This window comes from Ciconia boyciana, chromosome 7, assembly GCF_034638445.1.
Source record: "Ciconia boyciana chromosome 7, ASM3463844v1, whole genome shotgun sequence".
Lineage (NCBI taxonomy): Eukaryota > Metazoa > Chordata > Aves > Ciconiiformes > Ciconiidae > Ciconia > Ciconia boyciana.
In genome coordinates, this window is record NC_132940.1 from 12,514,596 (window position 1) to 12,535,099 (window position 20,504).

The 20,504-nt window shown below is 60.2% G+C and overlaps 1 protein-coding gene across 2 annotated transcripts in view; it reads right to left on the minus strand.

Moving 5' to 3' along the window:
- The window catches only part of IPO13 (importin 13), a 33,145-nt gene extending 13,017 nt beyond the window's left edge, over positions 1–20,128 (minus strand). The window contains exons 1-8 of one of the 2 annotated variants that reach the window (XM_072867203.1): positions 19,789–20,128; positions 9,530–10,266; positions 3,160–3,300; positions 2,850–2,991; positions 1,610–1,776; positions 1,154–1,274; positions 699–846; positions 352–533 (exon numbers count right to left, since the gene is read on the minus strand). In XM_072867203.1, coding sequence (XP_072723304.1) covers positions 352–533; positions 699–846; positions 1,154–1,274; positions 1,610–1,776; positions 2,850–2,991; positions 3,160–3,300; positions 9,530–10,266; positions 19,789–19,857 — 1,707 coding nt within the window. In that variant the 5' untranslated portion in view covers positions 19,858–20,128. The remainder of the gene's footprint in view (positions 1–351; positions 534–698; positions 847–1,153; positions 1,275–1,609; positions 1,777–2,849; positions 2,992–3,159; positions 3,301–9,529; positions 10,267–19,788) is intronic. The other variant, XM_072867204.1, reaches the window with a different exon arrangement.
- Between the last annotated feature and the right edge of the window lie 376 nt (positions 20,129–20,504).

A 20,504-nucleotide genomic window follows, 5' to 3' on the forward strand; every position in this document is an offset into this window, starting at 1 on the left:
GACGCTCAGCAGCAGCAACAGCTGCCTGGCGGGTGCAGAGCTGGCAGGATGCCGCTCCCAACAAGGCAAAAAAAACCCCGGGGAAAGGAGGGATGCCCAAGTGCAACCCCAGTGGACCCCTTGGCAGTCGTGTCTGCCACTGCCTGCCATTTCTGCACTCGCAGGAGGACACGGGGCCTGCCACCTGGGTCTGCTGGCCTAGGAACAGGATGGACAACAAGTCCCGCACACCAAGAAAGATGCCCTGAGCTACTGCTTTGCATCCCCCTGCCCTGATCCACGTGGAGGAAAGGGTTTGCACAGAGCACAACCCGGCTCGCAGCCACATGTCCATCCGCCTCCAGCTCCTACCTGCGACACGGCAACGATGTTGGCAGCATAGGGTGGCAGGTCATACTTGCATTCCCGGCAGATCTTCTTCAGGGTGGAGACACTAGAGATGGAGAGCTCAGGGTTGCCCAAGGCTTGGAGCACCAGTGGCAGCACGTTGTTAATCATGACGGGGTGATCAGCCAGCCATTCCGACAGGGCCCCTGTGCACACAGACGGGATCAGACCGCAGGACTGCACCGCGGGCTCTTGCTCCCCATGTCCTGGGATGCTTAGCTTTGCTTTTCGCTGCTGTTATTGCTGGGCAGGAGTGATCTCAGAGGGGCTCCCCCTCCCCAGCCCAGCCTGCACGTGAGCAAAGGCCTCACCAATAGTGAACATGACGGTGTCGGCGAGCTGCACGTTGCTGATGCTGATCCGGGGAATGAGGCCAATCAGCCCCGGCACCACGTCGGAGTAGTTCACGTCAATGGTCTCGGCGATGGATTGGAAGCCGTAGAGCAAGGCCTCTGTGTGCTGCCAGGGTGGGAGAGGCACCGTCAGAGCCACGTGCTGACCCCTGATGCCCACCCCAGCCCCAGGCACTAGCTCAGACCCCCCCGCAGCGGCCAAGGAGGCTGGTCCCTGGGCAACACTAAGGACAGGGAGGCAGAAGAAGACCTGTTTGTCTTCCCAGCAGACCCCAGAGAGCCTACACGTGCGCTGGCAAGGTGGTCATGCTCCTCGCCTCTATCATGTCCCTTTGCTCTCAACACCCTGTGGCAAGGATAGGTCCCTGAGGGGCTGGTAGCCATCAGCCTGGCACCCAGGTCCCCTCACTCACCTGCCACGTGGATGGCTGCTCCGTGTTGGTCAGAAGACGTCCCAGTTTGTCATAGAGGCTGCTCAGGAGCTCAGCACCCAGCATCTCATACACGTACATCAGTGTGTCAGAGATGTCCACCCTGCAGAGAACATGGAGGGTCTCCAAACGCTGTCCCCATCCCCTGTACGTTACTTTCCCTCCCGCTGCCAGGCACGATGCAGGTGCTGCCTGCACAAGGACACTGCCGCAGCCCAACACAGAGTGCTCCCAGGGCTTCCTAGGCAGGGCAACTGGTGCCATGCCAAAATACCAGCTCGTTTCCATATCACCACCACAGCCAAAACAGCTCTTGGTGGAAGGAATCTCCTTCGTGTCCCTCCTTGGATGTCCCCATGGTGCTCAGGCTCCAGGGATGCAGGATGCTGCCTGCGTCCTCACCTGCCTGACGAGGAAACCCAAACCTCCCAGCTGTACCTGTATATCCGAAACTGCTCCTTCTCATCTGAAGACCAGAAGCCATACTCCTCATCGGAGGGGAACTGGGCTTTGTGCAGCAGTACATCCACCAGCTGGAAGTAGACAGGCCTGTAGACCTGCTGGTACACCGCCTGCTTGTCTGGCTCGAAGGAGAGGATGTCGTCCTGGCAGCAGGAGGAGGAATACATCAGGTGTTGCAGAGGAAAGAAAATGGAGCCAGCGTGCCCACTGCACAGGGGGCTCAGGGGCATCTCCCAGGGCTGGTGGGACCTGTCACACCTTGGAGGCTGCACTTCCAGCTCCCCAAGGTCCACCTGATGCCAAGCCCTTCTGCAGCGGCACCGTTATCTGAAGCCAAGATGACAGAAGCCCCAGCAGCTGGGTGGACCCTTGGGCACTTGAGAACAGCATGGTTACAGCAGGGTGGCACTGCCTTGCCATGTCCTAGCCTCGGAAGCATGCCTGCACCAGGAGCACGCGTTCCTCAGACCCTCGTGAGGCAGGCTGGGATGGGTGCCTGGGGAGCACAGTGCTCTCCTGCTGCACCTCAGAGCCATCCAGAAAAGCAGCGAGAGGAGGTGGGAGCCTCAGCCCAGCCCTGTGCAGCAGAGGAGCTGCCAGCACGGCACCGACATCGTCCCCCTCCCTGCCCACGCTCAGCCACGCCGCATCAGATTGAGGAGGAATGGAGCTGGGGGGATGAACAGGGGCTAAAAATAGAGCACAACATGGCAGGGCTGCTCTGTTGGTGCAGGGAACGATGGCCCTGGGAGAGGGACCCCACACTGGGCAACCACTAGCAGCCCCCAGCCCTCTCTTTCCTCCTCCAAGAGACCACGACCGCCAGCCCAGCAGCAGGGTCTAGCCTGCAGTGAGCCGGCATGCACTCTCCTCCCTGCCTGCAGCCGGTGCAGTTGTGTAGCAAGGAGCTAAACAACCAGGTCTGCTGCTGGAAAAAAAAATTAGCATGAAGTTTTAATTAGTTATGTTAACGAGGCCCTTAAAGGCTGGCTCAGACTTCCAAGGAAGACTTGGGGTGGAAAAAGCAAGCCACGGGGCCAGCATTTCTGAGTTACGTGCCCTGTGGTGGCTGCAAGCACAGGGCGAGGAGCAGGGGGCATCGGAAATCCCTGGGGACCAAACGCAGCCAGGCCAGACCCCAGTCCCCGTGCACCGGTGCCTCCAGCCCTGCCTGGAGCGCAGGATCCAGGCAGGCTGCCCCATGATGGCCACTGACCTGCAGCGTGTACCAGAAGGTGAGTGTCAAGGAGCTGGTGGTTTCGTTGACGGGGTAGTGCCCGGGGATGCCGGTGCAGAACATGATCATGTTGACCAGGGCCAGGAAGCTCTGCCAGTGCTCCACCTGGTCCAGGAGGGCCCTGGGGAGCAGAGAGCACGGTCAGGGTGGCACCGCTGCTGCAAGCCTGGCTCCTCTGCCCTGACACACATCACAGGGTGCAGGACAGGCCCTGGATGAAGCAGCACGTGGGGAACAGCAGGCTGCTCCAAGCTCATTCCCTCTCCTGGGGACCGTCCCCAGCACTCACCGGGAGTGGTTCTCCCCCAAGGCCACAGCGATGCGGCAGATCCCATGCGACGTCTCCATGTCCCCGCTCTGGACCGCCTGGCGCAGCTGCTCTTGGAGCCCCAGCACAGGGGGGATGAGCTTCAGGAGGGTGTTCACGTACCTGCAAGCACAGCCTGAATCAGTGCCGGGCATCGACTCACTGGCACCGGCTGCCATGGCATCCATCCCTCCTGATGCTCTTTCCCTACTGGAAGGCCACTTTGTGCAACGGGACACATCCAGGAGCCTTTACCGCTTACAAGGACTCTCCTCCCAGCCTGCTGCATTGGGATGAAGGCTGAAGCCCTGAGTGCTCCCACAGCAGAGCTTCTGCAAGTGAAGAGAAGGGCCAAGCCAGCGGCCACCAGCTCTGTGCAAGTCCCCCACCACACCATGGTGTGGGCATCTGCCTCTGTCTGCCCAAACCTTCCGGCAGGGCTGCCAGCACCCCCCGACCAGCACTAACTTGTCACTGCCATGACCAGCTCCGAGCGAGCTGTGCCTGCGTGCGGCAGCGTCGGCGGCAATGGGGAGCAGAAGGGCAGCGAGAGCAGACCTGCGGGCTCTTTTCGCCATGCTTGCAGCCTGTGCTTCTGTGCTCTGCGAGGGCAGCCAGAGCTGCCGGTGGGAAGCCGTGCGACCCTCCAGCACAGGCACGTCTGGCTTGCGCTCCCCGGCTGGGATGAAGAGGGCAGCCACCCTCGGGGGCTCCTACCCAGGGAGGATGCCGGCCCCAGGGCACGTCCCCCTGGCCCCCCACGCTCCCGGGCTGCCGCAGCCCTGCATGGCACAGCTCTCCCACATCACATCATGCACATCAGCCTCCCCTCCGCGCTGCTGCCTGGAAGTGATGGTAACCAAGGCAACGAGGAGGCAGCCAAGGTGAAACACAGCCCAGGGCCCCGGAGAGAGGCCGTGCCAGAGGCTGATGAGCAGCCTGCCATTTTCCTGCCCGCCGAGGCGTGTTATCTGGAGCTGCAGCTATTCTGTGCGCTCCCTGCCTGCCCCGCCGCACGCAGGTGCGGGGCCAAGGATGCTCGGAGCGGGAGGCACACGTGATGCCAGCTCTCCTGGGCCCACCACGGAGAAGAGATGTGAGCACCGACACTAGGACAGCTGCACGTCCACGCTGGAGCGGCACAGCTGCCCAGCGCACCAGCAGCTCTTGCTATGGCCGATGTAGGAATGAACAAAGCCATCGGTGCCACCAGCGCAGGGAGAGAGCCGCACCGGTGGTGGCAGCTTCTAGGTCTGGGCCAGCGGGAGAAGACAGAGGGAAGAGGGAGTGTCCACCTTAGCATCCTCTCTGTGTGCTGCCGGGGGTCACCCCCTCCTCGCCCCTCTCCCCCAGTGGAAATCACATAGCGAAGGGGACAGGTATTTGCATGTAAACCATTTTCAAGCCTCTGATGCCCTGTGAGTGATGCCCATGGCAGTGTGGGAGCGCTGTAATAATGGAGAATTTGGGAATTCACCAGCTTCTCTCCCAGGGAACCGATGCGAACTGATGCTGCAGTCAGGGTCAGACCAAGGGAGCTGACGAAAAGGCACAGGGGACCTTCCACTGCTCCAGTGTAGGGCAAAGCCATCCTTCCTCTGCAGCACCGGGCTCACACTACCCTAGGGATGTTTTTATGACTTTAGGAGTTTATGACAAGGATCCTGCTTCTGCTGGTTACCTTGAAATACTCACAGTGCTGATGCCTAGACCTGAGCTAGTCCTCTGGACGCCCTGCACAGCCAACAGAGAGAACCACCTGGATTTGCTTCCATGCTGCAACTCATCCCACATTAGTGAACACTTATAGAAAAGGTTGTGTGAACCACGTCTCCTGAGCACCACCTTGCTCTGCTCACTGCCTATGCAGACATAAGGGCAACTTGGACGCAAGGGTCCCCAGCGAGGAGGGAGACTCCTACCCTCGGTGAGTGGTTCTAACCAGTCGCTCAAGAGCCACGGCCAAGCCAGCCGGAGCCAGGCTCCTCTCCTCCATGCCCAGCCAGCACAGAGCCCCAGGCCACCCCACCTGGTCAGTGCTGCTTCCCATCCCGAGCACCCAGCTGGTGCCACAGCCCTGACCAGGTGCAGAGCTTGCCCCAGGAGGCAGACACCATGCCTGCCGGCCCTGCTGCCAGCCACCGCCTCCCGCTCCCAGCACCAGGCAGGAGAGGACAAGACCATCCCGGCCCAGGCGAGCCTCTGGCCACCCAGCCTGTCTCCAGCTGCTGATGGCTGGGAATGCCGGTGAAAGGGTCTATAAACGTGGCAGCCATATGGTGACATTTCCCCATGTATTTCCCTCCAGCGATTTGTGTTAGCCTTCCTGAGCAAGATTTGAGATCTTGCTATTTAGCAGCTAAGCGCATTTTTCTTCCCTGAGTGTGCTGGTTTTGGCTGGGAGAGGGTTAATGTTGTTCACAGTAGCTAGTATGGGGCTGTGTTTTGGCTTTGTGCTGGAAGCAGTGTTGATAACACGGGGATGTTTTCGTTACTGCTGAGCCGTGCTCACACAGAGTCAAGGCCTTTTCTGCTCCGCACCCCACCCCACCAGCGAGCAGGCTGGGGGGGCACAAGAAGCTGGGAGGGGACACGGCTGGGACAGCTGAGCCCAACTGAGCAAAGGGACATTCCACACCATGTGGCGTCCTGCTCAGCATGTAAAGCTGGGGAAGAAGGAGGAAGAGGGGGACATTCGGAGTGATGGCGTTTGTCTTCCCAAGTAACCATTATGCGTGATGGAGCCCTGCTTTCCTGGAGATGGCTGAACACCTGCCTGCCCATGGGAAGGAGTGAATGAATTCCTTGTTTTGCTTTGTTTGCATGCGCAGCTTTTGCTTTACCTATTAAACTGCCTTTATCTCAACCCATGAGTTTTCTCACTTTTACTCTTCCGATTCTCTCCCCCACCCCACTGGAGAGGGAGAGAGCGAGCGGCTGCGTGGGCTTAGCTGCCGGCTGGGGTTAAACCACAACAGTGAGTTTGTCCAGTCCCTTCTCAAAGCCCAGTGAACTGCAGCACCCACAGCTCCCTCCATGGGACCAGCACCTCCTTCTGCTCTTCCCACAACCCTCCCCAAACCACACCACGGTGTGGGGGACAACATGCAGGGGGGAGGGACAGGCAGCTCAGAGGGGACAATCTCATCCTTCCTGATCCGAAATCTGAGCCATGTCCTGATGAGAAAACCCAATGTATTAAAAACCTGCTTCTAATGAAGCTCTTGGAAAACTCTTCTAGTGAAATTCCTCTTCAGGGATTCAGCACCAGGTGCCAAGACCAGGAATCGATGGGCTGGACACCATGCGATCCCACCTGGACACCTGCAATCCCGCCAGCTCCACCACTGCAGCAACACCCTCCTGCTTTCAGAGAGGTGGCTCAGTGTCCAATGCCCACACCCTGTAACTCCCACCATGGGCACACGCCACGCGGAGGTCCCTCTCCCTGCTCCGACACTGCCCGCCGGGCTGCAGGAGCGTGGCCAAGTGCTGCATGCCAGCTCTCCCCCTGCAGCACACGCCACCGAGCTCTCTGACCCGCTTAGCCGGGGGATAATCCTCAAACGAGACAGAAAATCCAGCCCAAGCCTCCTCTGCAAACAAGACGCAACAATATCTCCATTCCTGCCCTCCTGCGACTCAAGAGGTTCCCACCACCCCCAAGAGGTGTGCCCAGAGCCAAACCTCCGAGGTTTCTTCTCAGGAATGCCGTATCCTAACAGAGGAGTGGTGTCCGGACTCCAGCAACACCTGGGACACCCCCTCCTCTGGGTACAAAGGGCTCCCACCCGCCTGGCAGGTAAGGAGATCAAACGCTTCGCACCTACGACTCTCTGCTGCATCACCTCTAGTAACGCCTCAGAGGCAGGAAAGCCACCCGCTGCTGCTCGCAGACAGGGAAATGGAAGCTGCCGGCACCAGCGACTTACCCTGAGGGTGATTCTTGCCCATGAGGTCCCACCTGCCCTCCTCCACCTGGACACGGGTGGCAGCCGGCTGCTCCTGGGGCGAGGAGCTGCAGCGTGAGGGATGCCTTGCAAGGTGGTGCTCCCCTGGGAAGATGACCCACAGGGCTACCTAACCCCCAGCGGCAGAAGCCAAGCTCATGAGCCACTAAGCCTTCTGCTGACAGTAGAAGCACACCTGCATGATCGCCCCCCCAGCAATGTCAATGAAGCCACCTGGGAGGGGGCGAGGAGGAAAGACACAGGGTCCGTAACACCCAGGGGAACCCGTGGGAAAGCGGGGAGCCCTGAGACTAATCCTCTCACAGAGCAATGCCCCACAGAGCTCTGGAGAGGACCATGTCAGCAGCCCAGCACCAAGGATGCTCTGAGCCTGCGGCCAAAGGCAGTGGGGAGCCAGGCCCCTGCAGAAACAAAGGCAAGAGAGCACGGAGGAAGAGAGCGGCTGAAAAGCAGCAGGGATCTCCCAGACTGTGGAGAAAAGAGACAGAAAGGTCAGGAGACTCCCTGAGGGCTCGGGGAAGAGCTGGATCTGCTATGGCTGAGCAACAAAGCCGGAGGGGTGGGACAGCCGGCACCAGGGGAAGCGGGAGGAGGGATGCGGACAGAGGACACAAGGAACAAAGGGGAAGAGAGAGCCCACCGGGGCTGGGAAGTGGCAGCTCTGTGAGCTACCCCGCTCCTGAAGCTATCCTAGATCTCAGCACCGAGCGCAGTCCTGCTCCTCCCTGGAGCAGCTGACACCACACGCTGCCTGGCAGGGTGGCCCCGTGACAATGCCACCACTGTCCCCGCGCCCCAGGAGGGGGCTGCGCCAGGCTCGCACACACTGGGCAGCCTTTCAGGCCGGGTGCCCGCCCCGTCCTGGCCACTGCCCGCACGCCTACGGTCAGGGAGGGTGCTCTGCCGTGGCCGATCGTGCCTCCAAGGAGAAGGATGGAGAGCAAGTGCCAGTGATGCTGCAAGGGAGCCACCAGTGTGGCAGGACCGAACAGGACCAGAAACTGCACGGGAGGGTCAGCACGGGAGCAGAGAGGAAACTCCACTGTCAGCCATGCTTCTCACTAAAACTCACTTTGAAAGCTCAACAGAAAGCTTGTGCTTTTAATGCAACTGAAGAACAGCGCTGCAGGGCCAGGCTCCTGCACACAGGTGGGGAATCACAGCCCAGGGACTTCTGAGACTCAAAGGAAACGGAAAGGAGGAAGGCAGCGAGCCCAGCGTTTCAGAACTGCAAAGTCACCTTCTCTCGCCTTCTCATTTTCTGTACCAATCCCGCTACAAGGGTTTGGGCTGGCCCACAGCCTTTGCCGGGTACAAGGAAAAGCTGTTTGTGGTCATCTTCTGAATGGCAGCAAGAGGCAACCCCTCCCTGCACCTGGCAACGCATCAAAATCCTGACGGGTCCCTTTGCGCCTCGGGACTTGCAGTCTCCAGATGCAACCCCCTTGTCATCTCGGAGGGCAGCCCCAGGCTGCCCTTGAGCCGGGGACTGCACCGGCTGTCCCTGCCCTGAAGCCAGTGGGAGGACCGGGGCTCACACCGCAGCAGCAGCAGCATCCGCACCGCACCGCTGCAGAGGGTCAGAGCCTGCACGATGTGCAGCAATGCACAGGGATGCACAGCGGTAGCAGCTCAGCCCAGCCTTCAAGGAAACCCTCCTCTTCGGGGGAAGGTTGCTAAGCAGCCAGGAGGGGATGTGGCCACGGGAACCGGAGGAGATGTACTTTCCCTTCTGCAGGCATCGGTCCCGAGAGCTGACAGCAGCTCAGACAACGCGGCCAAGCAGATGAGCTTGGAGCCCCACAGCGCGGCCCCGGCAGGACCTGCCCCAGTCCTGGCTCCCAGCTCAGCTGCACCAGGGGCAGCCATGGCCACAAACAAAGGACGAGTCCTCGGCTGGCACGAGCTGTTGGAGCCAGGAGGAGGGAGAAGACCGAGAGGTCTGGTTTTATTATCTCTGCATCAAATCAGCTCCTTGGCTGGACCAGCAAGGAGCACGAGGCAGAGGAGGGACTCTGAACTCCCCCTGGCCAGAGCTGGGCAGCTGCTCCCTGGCTGGGCACTGCAGGGTCTGACACGAGGAACCAGGAGGGAGCATCGCATCCTCCTCCGCTTGGGAGGAGGAGGGTGGAGATGGGCTGCAGCTGCCCAAGACTACATGGTCCCCACAAGTCAACCACGGTGCAAAGCCTTCCAGGACCAACCATGTGAAACCAGGAGCCTCTGGCTGCTTTTAACATCTCCCACTTCCAAACCCTGTCATCACCACCTCCATGGCCGATGGTAGCTAGAAAAAAGCCTGAGATTTTTCCTCCCCACCCTGTTCCCCCGTTGATGCCCAGGAGCACCAGCCCACAGCACACAGGAGAGGCTGCCCTTACCTCTGGGCATCGGGCTGGGAGATGGCATTGACAACAGCCTCCACCGCTGTGTCGAAGAGCTCCGGGTCCTGCAGAGAGGTGAAAGCTGCCTGGATGAGGTTCTCGCAGTCCATCAGCGGGATCTCCAGCTGCACCCAGCTGGAGAAGCACTTCAACACCTTCTGCTTGATGAAACCCGGGGAGTCCTGCTGCTGCAGCAGCTGCTCCAGCAAAGGGAAGACAGAGCCACACTCCTGCGCCAGGACGCTGCGTACCTGGCCCTTGCGGTACTGTGGCAGGCGGCTGGTCTGAAACTCCTCGGGCAGCACCGTCAGCAGCTCCAGCAGTGCCAGGCACCGCGCTCGCCCGTCCACGTTGGAGTCCTCCGCCTGGAACATGCGCACCATGTCTGCCACAGCGCAGGGCCAAGCCTCCGGCATCATGCTGAGGGCCAGGGAGGCCAGCGCCACGCACAGCCGGGTCAGCACGATCTTGGAGCCGCTGGCAAAGCGGGTGATGTGGGTGAAGAGCTGCGACTTGAGGGTCTCGTACTGGTCGGCCGGGATGTCGTTCCAGTAACGAGAGATTTTAATGTGGAGAGCGCTGGCACCAAAGTACTGGATCTCGGGCACCTTGTCCATGTTGAGAAGCAGCCAGCTGAAGTGCCACGCCTGGGGGGAGACCTGCGCCTGCATCAGCCATTTCTGAGCCAAGTTCTTGTTCTCGATGTTTGGATCATAATACAGCTGATGGAGAGCCTGGAAGGGAGAGGGAAGCATCCTAGAGCAGCTGAGGAGCACAGTCCCGCTGGGGGAAGGCTCACCAGCATGGAGCCCAGCACCCGGGCTGCCCGCCAGCTGCTGCCCTGCAAAGCCAGCCCCCCTCCCCACATCAGCCTGCCTTAGCTGGCCTCCCTCCTTGGGCTCTGGGTGAAGCGAGAGCGATCTGGCAGCAGGCGAGGACCTGCAAAGCATTCTTTCCCTCCTCCTCTCACGCAACACTCTGGAAATTTCTTTTCCTTAGTCATCTCTCATCCTTGCTTTCACTCATGCCAAACCGGCCTGCTTTCCTGCTGATGCACTGTCACTGGGGTGGGCGCAGGACCCCTCTGCAGCATGAGGGGGCTGTAAGGGACACGGCACACTGGCACCCCTGCCTTCCACCTGCACCCACTCTCAGAAAGGTGCTGTGGATGCACCGGCTCTCAGAAAGCATGTGTGGCCCAAAGCTTGCGTCTGGGAGCCCAAGGAACACAAGAGCCGCTGCAGATATCTCCATCTGTCAGGTTGTATAGAGCCCTGGAAACCCACAGTCACTAAGCTCAGGGATTAATCCCTCCACGGAGTCCCTCTGAAGTATTCCCAAACCCGCCCAGTTACAGCTGGGCCAGGAGTGCTGGCATCTCACCCTGCCTCTGCCACCACCTGCCAGGACAGCCCAGGGCTGCTCGCTCCGTCTCCCCGTGCGGAGAAGGAGAGCATCGCTTACCTGCTCCGACAGCTTTGAGTCTAGTTACTGCTTTGCAGAGCTCATATCCATGTGGACAGCCTCACGCAGCTGCAAGGCTTTATTTGCAGAGGAATATTATATAGATTTTAAGGGCAACATTAATTAGTTACTTATCCTGAGCGGGTGCAACTGGTAACCAGCGACGCCTGCACACATGGAGGGGGACAGAACTACCCTTTGCCTGAACTCCATCTTCCAGCAGCGAGGTTTCCTGCCTGGCACAGTGCGTTTCATTTCAAATCACTGACTGCATACACCAGGAGCAAGGAAAAGCAATGGCATTTGCCAGGCTATCAGGTACCCATCGTGTCCCAGCATCAAATTGGAGGATGATTCCAGCAGGTGCAGAGGATTTTTTGTGTCCCCATCCTGGCTCCAGGTCTCAAATATCCTCCTCCTCCCCCCTAAAAAGCTCTATGAAATTCATGTGTGGCTCTTGTACCCAGGAGAGGATTTAAACCCTATTTTTAAGCATGCAGAGCTGGAAGCCTGGGGCACAGGAACAAGCTTCCCAAGCAAGTGCTTGTGCCTCCCGCTGCTTCCCAGCACAAGACCAAAGAGCAGGACAAAATGGCAGGAACCTTACAGAGATGACATTGCCTGGGCCATCATTTGAAACGCCTCTGTTCAAGACTTTGTGGCGGGGGGAAACGAGGATAACCTCTTTGTGAGAAAGAAAGAGGTTATGAAGTATGTCGTAGGAGACAGAGCCAGCCGACGTGGGCTGCAGAGGGACAGGCGTCTGTCCCACTAAAAGACTTCTCCTGACACAGAAAAGGTTAACCCTAGATAAGCAGGACATGGGGAGAGAGAAATCTGTCCCGACAGAGCGGCCAAGGGGAGCCCTCAGTTAGCAGCAGCTACCTGAAACCTTGCTCTGTTCTCGGTTATCTCGGACTCTTGCCTGAAGCATCGCTCATCTGCTGGGGCAGAGGTAAGCACTGTCATCCCCTCCCACCAAAGCAACCATTTACTTCGCTATTGAGCGGTAGCTGCAGATGTGCTAAAAGCTCAACCACTCCTGGGGGTAGGAACCTGGCTCCTACCCCTGCTCTTTCGCTGAAGACTGAGTCATCCTGCAGCAGGGCTGGAGCTGGAGCTCCCAACTATCTCCTCCATTACCAGCTCAGTCTCTTCTTTGCTCTCATCAGAGCTTGATGCTTATTTTCTTTCCAAAAGAATTCTCACTTGAGATTCCTAGAGTCAGCGACAGCCCACTCTTCTCCTTCCCCGCTTGCTGGACACCCCGACGAGGTGCAAAGGCTGGCAGCAGTCCCCTCCGCCTGCTCCCTAGCCCAGGACCCCTCCCCACCTCCTCCCAGCCTCTCCGTTTACACTCCCACACATTCCCTAATTAATTGATTTCTTCTATTTTGAATAGTCTTCCTGTTAACACTTAGAAAATTGTGGGGGAAAAAAACATCCCTGTGCATCGCATCATGTATTACGAGGCACAAGCTGTGCCCCAGGAGCCCTAACCTCTAATCCATACAAGGTTTGTAAAGTACGGACCACACCACATGTGGAGGATGGACCTGGCCTCCAGCGCTGGGTTTCCAACCCACAAGCTCCCCAGCCGATCACCTCTGCTGGCTTCAGGGCTGCTGCTTCATGCTCTCACGGTGGGGAGCTGCGCAGGGAAAGCGTGGCACCACGCACGCTCTGGGCACACCGAAGCGAGCCCCCGGCGCGATGTGCGCTCGGGGTGAGCCTTACACAGCACCGTGGGTGATGGGGAACGTTGCAGGGCAGCAGAGTGGGGACTGGCGTACACAGCCTGCCCACTGGGAAGCAGCTGCAGGTTCATCCTCCCGCCTGGCTGAGGCCGCCGGCGCTGCTGGCTAAGGCTTCATTCTGCCACCGCCTCCAAGCAAGCAGACCCCAGTGCTTTCATGGGATCACCCGACTGAAGGGAGAGGAGCGAGCGACCAGGCAGAGCCCAGCGTGAGGCTCAGGCGTGAGCATCCTGCACGCATCCCCTGTGCGAGCATCCTGCATGCAGCCCAGGCAGCAGAGACTCTGGCGCTGTCTAAGCCAAAAAAACGGCTGCTGCATCGTAACGATGGCAAAGAGGGAGCATTATCGTAGATGCTCCCCTCGACGCTCATGCTGGGGAGACGTCACTAGCGCTGCGTTAGAGGAACGGTGAGCAATGAGGTCACGAGACCCCTCCCCAGGCAGGGTCAGCTTTCCAGCGACGCAGATGGCTTTCCCACCACCACCACCCTAGCACCTCACCTGCACCCCTCATGCTCTGTCCGCCCTGCAGCGGTGCCCACTGTCACCAGTTAGCTCTCTGGAGAGGCATCCATTGCCCAGCAACACCACCCCAGAGCCCCGCTCCTCCTGCTATCCTCCAGGGAGGTTTCCAGCAGAGGCCCCCGGGGGACACCAGCTGGAGCCTCTGCTGCTCAGCACCTTGGGGGGAGAGGGTGAGCGGCAAGAAGACAAAGTCTACCAACTACACTAAGTTATTCAGAGGATGGAAACAAAGCTGATGCTGAAGAGTCATGCTGCAAGCTGTTGGAAGTCAGAAGAATATTCTGGAAAAACGCGGCTGCTGGCCTTCTCACCCCCCTTCCCCAAGCACCCTGCCTGAGAGGGGACCGGCCGTGGCCGCTCCTGGCCGGAGCACGGCTGTTCCTGCCTGCTTGCAGGATGCCAGGTAGAGAGAAAAGGCAGCACGTGCCCCGGGGCTGCCGACAGTGCACCCCATCTGGTGCTCCACACGACATGGGAGAGCTTTCCAGAGGACCTCCAAGGATGGGCATCAATACTGGAACCATCCTAGCCCAGCTCAAAGCAGCAGATGAAACTCCTGGGAGAAGACTAGGCTCTTCCCCTAGCCTACCACACACGTTGGCTGAGTACCACCCTCTGCTGAGAGCGTGGGAGAGGAGGCTGCATAGCACCGTGCCCTGCAGAAGGGTACCCGAACACCCAGCGCACTCCTCCCCAGCAAGGAAAGGCACCGTCCTCATCCCAGAGGCAGGCACCGGCACTGGCTGCTCTTGGACTTTGACAACACCGTGCCGGCCAGCACTCTCAGGCCCATCAGGAAGCACTGGAAATGACGAGGAGAACTCATTAGCGCCAGGAGGGAGAAGCAGAAGGCATGAAATCGGGCAGCGACATCTAACAGGGAGGCTTTGTGCATTCCGATTTGAACGGGTGGCTGCCACCAGACCTGCCTCCTCTGCAATTAGACCTGTAACGTGAGAGCTGGTAAACAGCCCGGCTGTCAGCTATGCCCTTTGGCCAGGGAAGGAGCTTTCTCCAACATCAGCTCTGCTTGGCTGAAAATAATTCAAGCTTGTTACGATGGCTCTTCCTTGCCCTAAAAAGCTGCGGCCAAAGTCTCAGTTAGGGTCTAGATACTGGAGTGGTATCGGTTGCTCAAGAGAGCCAGAAGTAAGCTGCCTTGGGGCAGGGGAGCTTGCCCAAAAGGCATGGGTCAGAGGTCCCACGCTGGTCACTTTGGACAGTGGGAGGGGGACCAGTCCAGGGAGAGTTATTGCCAAGCAAAGGCACCTGATCTTAGCTCGCAGTCTGGTATCACGAGGGAAAAGGAGCTGCTACGAGCCCAGCATCTCCCAGCCCTCACCCCTCGGAGCTTCTGGAGGGAGCCCAGAGCCAGCAGGCTGTCTCCTGACTGCACTGCATAAATTCATTAACACAGGGTCCGCAGCAGAGAGGTGTTGTGTCTGTGCCATTTGTAGGGTGACAAGAGGAGCCCCAGACGTGCGGCTCCAGCCCCACAGAGCAGGAGCGTGCTGTCTGCCATTCCTGGGGGGCTCCACGGGGAGACGGGTCCTCTCCAGGGGCCAGTCTGCTTGAGCTAATGGAGGTAACAGTGGGTACAGCTCTGAGGTCTGCAACCCGGCAGGGAAAACAGCAAGCTGCAAAACATATTCCTGTTCTGCTCCTTGCCCCATGCCCACAGCCGTGCCATGCCAGGGGCCACAGTGGCCGCGGCCCCTCGGCAGCCACCAGCCTTCTTCCAGCAGGACCCCCGGGGATGTCTGCTGCTGCAGTCTCTCGCTGTCCTTTCTAGCTGAACGCGCTCGCACCGCCAGCGCTCCAGGCCTGCGACAACACAGCCATCACCACAGCTCTGCCAAGCGAAGGGAACGTCATCCCTGCCTCCCCGCGCAGCAGCCATCCTCCCCCTGCCCTCCCCCTGCCACGGCAGGGCAGGCTGAGCAGTCAGCAGCCCCGGGAAGGCAGCGGCAGCCTGCCGAAGCGCCGAGGATAGCAAATGGATGCAAAATAAAACCCATGCGTGTGCTGCCAGGCATGCTGCTCCTGCTCAAGGCACCCACACTTTGCCAGCAGTCCCAAAGAATGTTTTTTCTTCCCACTCCTAATAAGAGGTGCTGCCACTTTACACCCTTCTTTGAGTCCAGCTTGCCCACACCAAGTCCTCGGCTGTCCGGAAGGGGCTGCAGCCCAGACACGGCTGGGCAGCCTCAGCATCCCTCCTGCTGCTTCGCTGCCAGCAGCCCTTTGCAGAGAACAGCGTGGTCCCCAGCAGGGACCGGGGCTGTAGGAGACGTGTGCTCTCAGCGGTGGTGGCTGAGGGCCTGCACAAGCAAAGGGTGAGCAGGACCAGGGAGGAACCCTGGGAGCACAGAGCCCAGGAGGAGCTGCAAGGGTGACCTGAACACCTCTGCCCACCATCTCGTGTTTCTCCCCATCACTTTGGTGAACAAGTCTGCAAGCGTTTTGAGAGGAATCCCCGCTGGCACCCAGGTGCCGACCTCACCCATTCCTGCTCTGTAAGACGTCGGAGCTGAGATGAGGCTCCAGTGATAGCCCTTGTAGGACAAAGCCAAGCCCTGGCAAACACAAGCTGTTGCCCTCTCATCCCATCACCACCACAACACAGGAAGGAGCAAGGTGTTCAGCCAAGGTTGGCTCTGCATGGAACCTGCTTTTGCAGTGAAGATCTGCTTAAATGCTAAACAAGGTGACTCCTCACTTCCCTCAATTTTGTAAGAATCTCTCCTCCCGAGGCCCCTAACTTACCATCCCTGGCATGGTTGCCACATCTCACGTACATGAGCCTCTAAGGAAGAAGTGGCCAAGCCACTGCCAGCAGTGCACCAGACAGGGGATGCCGTTCCCCCATCCTGACACATCCATAATTCTCTTGATCAGGTTTCTGAAGACAGGCAATAACCTTTTTCTGAAGAAAGCAGATGCACTTGGGTTTCTCCTCCCAGGTGGAAGGCAGCCCCAGCAGCTGCCACATCCCTGAGGCTCAGCATCTCTGAGGAGTGGTGATCAAAGCCACCCCTCTCCCATCACGGTAGGCTCCGGATGTCAGCTCCATGACACCCCGCCTACCCATCCTGCCAGAGAGACTCTGTGCATTCATCAGGCATCTCCAGAGAGGCACACGGCAATCTGGAAGGCCCAGAGATGCCAGACCGCTAATGTGCTAGGGAAAAGACGTCAGTGAATATTATAAACACCCCAGAGGATGAGAGGCAGGCCAAGGGAGGAAAGACCTGGAAGGAATCAGACAAAAAAAAAGAGGGCGAGAAAAGGCACTTGGGAAATTCACAGAGGAATGGCACTGCCTTCTTTCTTATTTCAAAAAGGGGGATACGGCTGGGGCAGATTCAACTGCACTGAAAGCAGGTAAAGAGGGTCTCTCCTGTCCAACCCCGCAGTGTTAGGTGCTGCCACCCCCGACCCGGGGGGGACCAAAATGCAAGGCACAAGTCCTGCTTGTGCACTGCTCCTCCGAGACGGACACAGCCAGCAGGCACCGAACGTCTGCAATCCATCTTCACCGGAGCAGGGTTCATACTGCACCAGGAGCGTCACCTCCCCAGGGCAGCGTCACCCCATCTCCTGGCTGTCAGTCACACCGGGGACAGCCCCTGGGCACGCAAAAATGCATGCAGGTCACAAACCGACTGCACCGTTTAGGCATCCTCACAGCCTGAAGCCCTCGGCTCACCCAGCCTTCCCTTCCCGCTGACCCCTCCAGCCGCAGCAGCAGAGCCCTGCTCAGCAGCAGGTGCAGGGGAAGCAGAGCCAGCCCAGAGCTGCCAGCCGGCCGCCCAGCAGGTCCACACAGCATGGCCACACCAGCGTGCTCTAGCTGTGCCGAAGCCAGAGCAGCATCTAGGTCAGGCTCGGAAGACAACAAAAAGCAGCCGAGCAGCCCTCAGCTGGGACTGGGGGATGCTGACACAGTAGCCGTACCACAACGGCTCAACCCCAGCACAGCCCCGCTCCTTCCCTGTGTCATGGCAGAGCTCCGTATGGAAAAATGGAGAAAAAAAAACCACGCAGGGAGCAACTTTCAGATGACTCCTGAGGCACAGCACCTGAACCTGACACCTCCTTAGGAAGGGAGGCAGCTGCCTGCCTGCTGCCCGCAGGCTTTCAGACCTGCCGGCTGGCAAAGGGCAGCGTGGGCCCAGCCTACAGCATCTGTAGCCTCCGGCCTCCCTGCAACCGCTGGTCACAGCTGGAGGGATCTAACCGGCTCTCTCTGGCACACATCACGCTGGATAAACACAGCAATTATCCTCTTCAGCTACACGGGCACCCAGAGCCCTGCAAAACTGCGAGGGCATTTGCCCAGCCCACTGCATAATAAACAACAGCGGGGGTACAGAAGGATCTTCCAGGGATGCAAATCCTCCCCACGAAAACCATCAGAAGAGCGTGACGGGCACGGTCTGACCAGAGACTTCCCTGGCTACAACTGCCACACGTGATGACTTCCACTGTGGGTGACCTGGAGAGGCTTCAACCCTCTGACTTAAGAGATAACCAGCTCCTTATGCTGTTCCTAACCCCAGCACTTATCACTAACTGACTCAGAGCGGAGTCAAACCCCAACTTTAATCAGTATTCAAGGTTATTAATAGAGCCATGCACAAAACCTGGCAGGCAGAAGAGCCCAGGCCAGCAGAAGCATTATTTATCCACCAGCATCACCTCTGACAAAGCGGCTCTACCCACCTGCCTCCCACCAGCCCAGTCCCCAGCAAACCCCACCTTTCCTTCGCTTTGTACCAGAAACACCCCACAGCCCTCCCTTGAAAGACAGACACAGGAGGGCTCCGAGCTGCTGAACCTCTGAGTTTTTTCTGATCCCACCCCACATTTCTTCCTCTGGGCAGGGACCATGCTGCTGCCCCCAGCCAGCAGCTCAGAGCTTCACCACACTCCACAGCCTCATCTTCAGAGGACACCACCGAGATGGCAAAGCCTGCGGAGACCCGGGAGAAGCCGGGCAGGCTGGGGGAGGGGAGCCAAAGCATCCTAGAGGGCATCTTTGCCTCCTCCCAGGCGGCAGGAGACTAAATCCAGAGCAGCGCGGCAAGGGCGAGCTGCCTCTCGGCACAGCCCCACCTCGCCCAGCCAGAGCCGGGCACCCCCCGCCCTGGCACTGCCCACCCTTCCTGGGCAAGTGTGCGCTTCATTGTTGGTGCAAACAAAGGAGCGGTTTGTGTCTGCCGAAGAGAAAGGAAGTTGAAGGCAAAATCATCCAGCGGCCCTGGATATATGCAGATTAAACTGCAGAAGGTTGTATTAATGTAGCATTTTCCAGACGTCAGTTAATCCCCCCGGCCGTGCTCTGTCTCTGTCTCCCTGGCAGAGGTGGGCTGTCTCACCTGCGGCCACAAAGGCAACCGGCGCCCACTTACAAACCTGACATCCCTGACCCGACACCTCCCGCGAGGCCAGGCAAGCTGCTGGGTAGGGACGGGTGCGAAACACAAGCCATGTGCCCACCAGCACGCCCGTGGGCATCACTTTGGCAAGGAACTCGGTCTATTCTTATCAAGGAAAAATGAGGACGCTGGGATTCCCACTAGCTGTCTGGGGACAGAGCTATGGATCGACAGGCTGTCAGTCTCCGAGCAGATGTCTGGCTACAGGGTGAGCGGAAGGGAGAAGCGCTCTCTTGCTGTTCGCCCTTCAGGGATGCATCCTCCGCTGCCCTGCCCCCATCACTTCCAAGATGGCCCAAGGGAAGGGTTTTGCTCGGCTGCCTCCCCCCGCACTCGCTGGGGTGCCCTGCTCGGTCCCCGTGATGACCCCCAGGTCATGCGGAGGCTGCTGGGGGCCCTTCCCAGCAGCAGCGTGATGCTGGCAGGCCTCGGTTTGCCATGGCCATTCCCCGCGTCCCAGCTTTCGGCAATCACGACCTCGCTCCTCTTGCCCTGCAGCTGCTTGGGAGCACCTCGAGCACCAGCAGGAGCACGGGGGCTGGCTCAGCCCAGGTTTCGAAAGGCATCACCGGGCCATCCGCCCTCCAAAGGCTTTTCCCAGCCGTACTTCCCCACAATTCCCAGCACCTGGCGAGAGCCCGGGTGCCCTCCCTTCCCTGCCTGAGGTCGGGGGCAGCCGGGACTAGACCCGTAGGCTCTCCCTGCCCGGTGCTGCAGCTCGGCGAGCCAGAGGACGCCCGTCGGAGACACAACTCCTCCCTTCTGCGCCCATTTCTGCCACATCATTTTCCCTCCCCGGGCTGCCCCGGCGCACAGGAGCCGGCGGCTCCACCCCCCGCGCCGCGCACCGGACCCCCGGGCGCGCAGGCGGGTCCCCGCCGCCCCCGCGGCGGGCAGGGCGGGCAGGGCAGGGGGGATGCCGCCCCGCCCGGGCCCGGCGCCGCCGAGCAGCTGCCCCCCGGGCCGCAGCCCCCGCAGCCCCGCGGCAGCATCAGCACCCCGCAGCCGCGTCCCCCCGCCCCGCCAGCGCCGCGGGTGGGCTGGGTGGGCTCGGGGCGGCTCGCTCACCTTCTCCACGTTCTCCACGGTGAAGTCGAGGCCCTGCGGCGGCGGCGGCGCCTCCGCCCTCCGCTCCATGGCTGCGGCGGCGCTCAGGAGGCGGCGGCAGCGGCGGCGGGCGGGCGACAGCGGCGGCGCACGGGCAGCCGCATCGCGGCGGGACCCGCCTCCCCGCCCCGACGAGGGCGGCGGCACCGGGGCGGCGCGGCGCGGCTCGGCTCGGCACGGCGGGCAGCGGCGGTCGGGCCGGCCGGGAGGCGCCCGAGGGACGCCCCGAGCGACTCCGCCGCCCCGCTCCGCTCCGGCACCGCCTCGCCCCGCTGCCCCGCAGGCGCGGCCGGGCAGCCCGGGACCTGCCGCAGCGCCGCGCCGCACGCCGGGAGCCGTAGTCCCGGCCCACGCGCGTCCCCTGCCGGGCACCGGCAGCGAGCGCCGCCCCTGCTCCCCACGCGTGGTGCGGGCAGGAGCCCCCGCTCAGCACCGCCTCCCACCCTCCCGCTGCCAGCCCACGGGTGTCAAACACGCCGGGCACCCCTGTCCCCCCCATCACGGGCGCACGCAGGGGTTGGACTCGCAGCCCATCGCTTTATTGCTACAGGAAAAGGCAACTGTACAAAAATAGAGTTTATCCCTCGGATTTTACAAATAATAGAAAAAGGGGGCTGGGGGCACGGGGCACCGGGGGCCGGGGCCGGGGCGCTGCCCAGGGCTTCACAGCAGCGCTG